This window comes from Capricornis sumatraensis, chromosome 8 (genome assembly GCF_032405125.1).
Source record: "Capricornis sumatraensis isolate serow.1 chromosome 8, serow.2, whole genome shotgun sequence".
Taxonomy (NCBI): domain Eukaryota; kingdom Metazoa; phylum Chordata; class Mammalia; order Artiodactyla; family Bovidae; genus Capricornis; species Capricornis sumatraensis.
This window is the reverse complement of record NC_091076.1, coordinates 86,832,716-86,839,233: the sequence shown is the minus strand read 5'-3', so window position 1 is coordinate 86,839,233 and position 6,518 is coordinate 86,832,716. Positions and strand designations below refer to the sequence as shown.

The following is a 6,518-nucleotide window of genomic DNA, read 5'->3' as shown; positions in this document are numbered from 1 at the left end:
GGCCGAAGCACTCTCTGAGAAGGTCAGTGTGGAACCCCCCTTGTCTGTTTCCATGGCCCAGCCTGGATCTCAATGGCCTGAGGTCCCTGCCAGCTGTGGGAGCAGTGGTGTTCTCCCTGCCTAAGGCCTTGCCCTCACCTCCAACTGAAAGGGACAGACAGAAGGGTGAGTGGTAAGGAAATGCCTGGGTATGGAGGCAGGGGGTTTACACAAGTATGTGTGCAAGCATGTCTGTGTGTGAGCCCAGGATCAAAGAGCAGCCCTGAGGTGACCCAGCAGCGGCAGCAGTGGAGGGCTGCTAAATCACACCGACAAGGGATGCCAAGCAGAGTGGAGTCAGGGAGCCCAAGGGCTGGGAGCCTCCATTTCCCAGACCGTGGGGCCAGCCGTGCCGTCAGGAGCATCTGTTCCCCCTGGCCAAGCCCAACTCAGCTCTTGAGCTCAGAGCCCCAGCAGTAGGTCCCCAGGGCTCTGAATCTCTTAGGAACCCCTGCTCAGAGGTCCTTCCCCACCAAACAACTTTCCTGACTCCCAGCCCTCCCCTGAGAGCTGCCTGCCTCTAGCCTCCAGTTCAAAGAGCTCAGTGGTTATTTTCTTCTTTTTTATTAATGTTATATATAAAGGTGAGTCCAATAAGAAAGCAGAAATGAGAAGGCTGGGAGAGGGTGGGAGCTGGCTTTGTTCCCATCCCCCTGGGGTAAGACTCTTTGAGATCCACCATGTCTCTCCTCACGCCTGCGCCTCCCACCAAACCCAAATCCAGCCGGAGCCCACATTTCTGTTTCTCTCAGCTCACTGCGCACAGGCAGGTATGTCCAGGAGGAAAGGGCCACATAAATAGGAAACCACAGGAGGGAGGAAGCTGCTTCTCTCTGTTGCTTTAAAAAAAAAAATACATACTATATATATAGCTAGAGTCCTCTACCCCTCCTCTTCTTCGATGTTTGACCACATCAGGGGTGGAGGAAAGTTAGCTCTGGGGGGACATCTGGGCCAGGAAGAGCCAGTGCTACCAGCCTTTCAGACAGCCACCCCCTCACCCCTAAAGGGACCGAGTTATAACACCGTGCACCTCACCCGACATTCTCTGTCTTGGCGGGAACAATCTGTTTCCAAGGCCACCGGAAAGGGGGTGTTTGGGGGTTTGTCTTTCCTGGTGTGTCTCCTTGGAGATTTGGGGTTTGGCGCCAGCTTACTGGAGGAGAGAAAGAGGTGGGAAGAGGCGGGGTGGGGGCATGGGGGTGAGCAGAGGTGCCCACGCGGGGGAGATTGGTCCTAACTGTTAACAATGCCCTTTGTCTTCCTATTTTTCAACAGCTTTTGAAACCAAAGTTGTGCAAAGTCCTGTACATGGGAGAAGAAATGGGTGGTCGGGAAGGCTGCCTGGGACCCACCCCTCCTCTTCGACCAGAGTGGGGGAGGCGAGGTGCTCCTTGAATTCTTCTCTCTAAAGCCAAAATATTAAAAGCTTCCCTCACTTGGGGCTTTTCTTTGGTGTAACCCTCAAATCTTAAATGAGGGCTAGAAGTTCAGGGCAGGGCTCGCTGAGGTCCCCACCCTGAGTCCCAGTCTCATGGTCCAACGTCTTTTTGGCAGAGGGGATGCTCAGGAAGGAGACAGCCACAGGTGGCTTGGGGGAGGATCTTGGGCCTGGCAGGTCCTGGGATCCACAGTGCCTGGTGCCCCAGCCCAAGCCTGACCTGCGCACACTCCACAGTCTCCCCAGTACCCAAGGAATCCAGTCTGGGGACTGAGTACTAAGATTTAGAATCTGGGAGGTGATGAGCCATTTGAAGCCAATCCAGGCTCTTGGAGCAGAAGGGGAACAGCTGTCCCAGCTGGAGTGGAGTGCCCAAACATCTGGAGGGGCACCCCAGTGTCTAGGCCGGGAGTGGGAGGTTCAGGGGGCATCCTTGGTCCATGTAAATTTCCTCTGGAAGCTCTTGGGTCCCTGGAAGAAGGGGCAAGGGAAGGGGGAAGGGATGTCCTTTCCCCGTGCTCCTCGATGATTCCTGAGTGTCAGCTAGGACGGAGGCGCCTTCTGCCTGGTCCCGGGGTTCCTTCGTGAGAGGTTCAGGATGGGTAGGTGCTCAGTACACAGCCCCAGGGTTGGGCGGGGGCCCTGGGGAGGCATGATGCAGGGTGGCTGGTTGAGGCGGCTGCTGCTGTAAGTGGGGTCCACTCAGGTTCTGTGCATGGTACCAGGAGTTGGTGGGGTCGTCCAGGTAGCTGGGGGAAGCACTGTACGGGAGTGGCGGGGGCAGCTGGCTGCGGGCAGGGGCTGGAGTAGAGTGGGAAGAGGTGTCCCAGAGGGCAGGTGACGGTGGTGAGTTGCAGGCCATGGAATCGCTGTTGTTGGGGCTGTGCTCCAGGGGAACCTCCCCATTCTTATAGAGCTTCTTGAATTTGGAACGGCGGTTCTGGAACCAGATTTTCACCTGCCCCAAGAAGAAAGGGGGAGCTAGTTAGCCTCTTAGAACACTGAGTGAAAACCCGTCAGGGAAGCCAGTCTGGAGAGGGATGGACCAGAACCCACTGTCACATAAGACCCAGGCAAAATCCAGGCATCCTGCCTCCAGGCCAGCATCTTTTTCTATTGGGGATAGAAATTCAGCTAGAAACTTAGGTCCAAATTCTGCTCTGCCACTTACTAAATGTGTGACTGTGGGCAAGTTACCCGACCTCTCTGGTTTTCGCTGTCCTCATCTGCAAAATGGGGACACGGGCAGCACTATTACCTACATCATAGGGTCACTATAATGCTCAAAAAAGTTAAGACAGACAAAGAACTCGAAGCAGCCAGCCATACTACTGACATAGTAAGCACTGAATAAAGGGCAGCCCAGAGGGGAGGAGGCAGTTTGCAGCATTTTGTTCACGTTAGAAACTCATAAGCAAAGGTGCACAGATACACAGAGACAAATACACACCCACATACGCATCTCCATGTGCGTGAACATACCCACTCACCACTTCACACACAGGCACCAGTCTATAAAGATACACACATGCACAGCTACACCCAGATAAACGCCCTCCAAACATGAGCTCCCATGTTCGCACACTCAGGAGCCCTTCGGGGCTGGTTAATGGGGGTGATCTGGGACTCAGGAGCAGGTGAGCCATGATCTCCAAATTTCCCTTGGGGTATCTCCCCCTCCCCCTGCCGCTCTCCACCCCATGACTGGTACAAACAATGAATCAGCTCCTCACCGGGTGACCCAGATTCCCGGCGGACCGGGCCCCACGCAGCCGCAACCCAGGCCCGCCTGTCAACACCTGTAGGGAGCCAGGCGTCTGCCACTCCTCCCCTGAGCAGTGACAGGCTGCTGGGGGCTTTAGGGACAGGCTGGGGCTGGGGGACTGCCACCTCTAAGTCCCTACCCCCCTTTGTGGGGAATCTGTTCTTGCCTCCAAGCACACAAGGGGTGGAGCATTTGGGTACTGAGCAGGAATGCAGTCTTTTGATACAAGCACACATTTTTGTACATACACTCACCACGGGGCCCAGTCAAGTACATGTGTTCATCAGTAAACACAGTGGCCCTTGAAAGGCCTTCCTCCTGAGGTGCGTATCCCACATGTACTGTGCACACGTTAGCCTGTGTGCACACAGACATGAATACACGTGTATGTACACCCCTCACACACACGCCTAGCCTGGGGTGGTGGGGAGCCCTATGCGGACTCCTAGCAGCGCCCGTCGCTGCTGGGAGCCTGTGGAAGCTGGGGATTCTGGGGTAGAGAATCTGATAGACACACTCAGTCCACACTCAGTCGCACGATTCACAAATATGCACACCTGTACACGTGCTAATGCACAAACTTCAACCGAGTTTGAGATCTGGGGGTCCTTCTACACACAGACCAGGGTTTCAAGGGCCTGCAGGCAACTTATGAGGCCATCTAGGCTCAGCGGTGCCTGGGGTATCCCGGGGTCCCGCAGGACCCCACCGAGTCCTCACGGCCTTCGACCGCCCGCCACTGACCTGCGTCTGCGTGAGGCCCAGCTGCGCGGCCAGCTCCGCGCGCTCGGGCAGCGCCAGGTACTGGGCCTTCTGGAAGCGGCGCTGCAGGGCGGCCAACTGGTAGCTGGAGTAGATCGTGCGCGGCTTTCGGACCTTCTTGGGCTTCCCGTTCACCATGCGCACCTCAGCTTCCGGCTCCTCCTTCACGGACACTGCGGGCAACGCACCGGGCGGTGGGCGACTCAGCCTCGGCCAGAGACACCGGCGCCCTCCGGAGCCCCGCGGGAGCCCCCACCCTCCGGCCCACCGACTCGTCCCGGGACTTCCTGGCGGCGCTCTCCGCCGCCGGCGCCCCGGGAGGGAGCTGCGGCCACAGAGCCTGGCCGGCGGCCGCCCACGACGCTGCGCTCCCGGGCTCCTGCTCCCCCGGTCCCGGCGCCAGCCGCCCCTGGACGCGCCCGGCCGCCGCCTCGCTCCCCCCAGTCCCTGCCGCCCGCCTGCTCGCCGCCCTCTCACAGGCTCCTCGCCGTCGTCCCTGCTCTCGCTCGCTCTTTCCTGTTCTCCCTGCCTTTTTTTGTTTTTTAGACCCTTTCTTTTAAGAATAATTTTAGATTTCAGAAAAAGTTGCGGCCACATCAGACTTCCTTTTCCTTCGCCCTTTCCTCAGATCCTTTCTTCCGTCTTTCCTTTCCCTTTGTCTCTCCATTTTTATGCCTCCACTTTATGTTTAGAAATAAAAATATTTTTATGCCTCCATTTTTCTTTTTGCCCCCGTCTCTTCACTCTCAACTGCTGCTTCCCTCCCTGTTTCCGTAATTCTGAGGGCTCTTTCTCCGTGTCGCCCTCATCTTTCTCCCCCTCCCCAGCCCAGATCCAAACTGCGGTCGCAGAACGCCCAGCGCCCGCCGCCTGCCCGGAGCCGGACGGAGAGCCGCTTGCTGAAGTGCCGGGAAAGCACCTCGATCCGGAGGCTCTCTGGCCGTCCAGGGCCCTCTCCTTCTCCGCCTCGCTCACCCGGATCCTCACCCGGGACCGACCGCAGCGTCCCGCGTGCACCACGCCCCAAAGACGCCCAGTTTCTGGACTGGAAGGTCGCCCGTCCACCCTGGGGGTCATCTAGCTCACCGTCTCTAACTTCAGACAGTGCATTTCTTAGCCGGGACGCTCCCCTAGATTTTGGCTCCAATTCCTCTCTCTCGGGGACCTCCCAGTGCCTCCCGCTCTCAGAGACCCCGCGGTCCTCACCTGGGTCCTGAGCGGGCAGCGGCTGCTCCCGGTAGGCTCCATATTGCCGGTAGGAGGTCCCGTAGGTATATTCCGACTTGGGCGAATAAGCGCCTGTGCCTCCAAGCCCGTTGAGATTGAACTGGTGGTGGTAGGTGTAGGGGTTTACGGTCTGGCCATAGGGCTGGCCCGAGTAGTAGTCGTGCTGGGGAGCGCTGTAGTAGCCCAGATCAGTGACGGAAGACTCGGGCAAGGTGGGCGAGTCCTTGGAACCCGCATGGCAGCTGAGCGAGCTGGAGATGTCGGTGAGGATGCTGCTGAGTTTGCGATCGAAGGAGCCACTCATCCTGGCGGGCGCCGTACCACCCCCGGCTGGCCTCAGCCGGAACGCCGAAGCGGGCAGGAGCTCGGGGGAGGCGGAGGAGACGAGGCGGGGTTGTGTGTCCGGAGGGCGAGGGGGGAGGGTTCCCGGCAGCGTCTCTGGGGAGGGTCGGTCGAGGGGCGCTTAGACCATCGCGGGTCTTCGGGCGGTCGCGGCGCGCCTCTCGTCGCGTCCCAAGCCACAGTCAAATGCTGCCAGCTCCGCCCGGCCAGCCGGTTATAGACTCAATAGTGGAGTCGCAGAGGGAGGCCCCAGCGCTCTGATTGGCTGCAAGTCTTGCCTTCCAGGCAAAACATGCTCTTGCGCTCTTTCGTTTCTCTCTCATTCTTTGTTGTTACTCAACACACAAACACACATACACTCACACACGTACAGGCACACTCTCTCTCTCTCTCTCACACACTCACACAGACCCCTCTGTGGATCCCTTCCCCAGCCCAGATAACCCCTCAGTGTTCCTGGAGGAAAGAGTTGGACAAGGGTATCTCTGCAAGAGTCCCCAGGTCTGTCCGTCTGTCTTTCTCTCTGCCTGTGAGTGGAAGGTGGGCTCAGGTGCCATAGAGGAGGGGAATTTGCCCGCTGGGTGTCTGTGAGGTAGGTGGTTCAAGGTATGTGGGGTGGCGGGGCAAATGATGGGCAGACAAACATGCCCAAAGTGGCAGGACCCAGGCTCATGAAAATGTTCTGTTTTTTCCTTTTCTTAATTAGAAGAAAAGAAAAAAAAATAGGTTAAAGAAAAAGTTTGAATATATATTACTATATCATTTTTACAGCAATGCAATCACAAAATGTAACTTTAAAAAATGTTTTTAATGAATGAAGGGGTCCATCAGACATAAGTGCTTCAGGCCTAAAAAAGTCATCACTGGGTCCAGGGAAGCTCCAGGAGGTGCACAGCCTGTGTGTAGTGATGTTAAATTTGTCTCCAAAAGTTTCAGAGATGA

General features: G+C 57.1%; 1 protein-coding gene across 1 annotated transcript; it reads right to left on the bottom strand.

Moving 5' to 3' along the window:
• Positions 1-2,090: 2,090 nt before the first annotated feature.
• On the bottom strand, positions 2,091-5,538 carry DLX3 (distal-less homeobox 3). The gene is made up of 3 exons (XM_068979065.1): positions 5,214-5,538; positions 3,990-4,180; positions 2,091-2,438 (listed from the first exon to the last, which is right to left on the bottom strand). Exons 1-3 carry the CDS (start codon positions 5,536-5,538, stop codon positions 2,091-2,093), a joined length of 864 nt encoding a protein of 287 aa, XP_068835166.1.
• Positions 5,539-6,518: the final 980 nt, after the last annotated feature.

What these genes read in the sequence shown, in the direction of transcription:
- DLX3 (XM_068979065.1), bottom strand. Translation starts at nt 5,538, where the DNA reads ATGAGTGGCTCCTTCGATCGCAAACTCAGCAGCATCCTCACCGACATC. An exon ending in GCTGCCCGCTCAGGACCCAG is followed by an intron (nt 4,181 to 5,213) that starts GTGAGGACCGCG and finishes CGTTGCCCGCAG; the next exon opens with TGTCCGTGAAGGAGGAGCCG. An exon ending in TGGGCCTCACGCAGACGCAG is followed by an intron (nt 2,439 to 3,989) that starts GTCAGTGGCGGG and finishes TTCTTGGGGCAG; the next exon opens with GTGAAAATCTGGTTCCAGAA.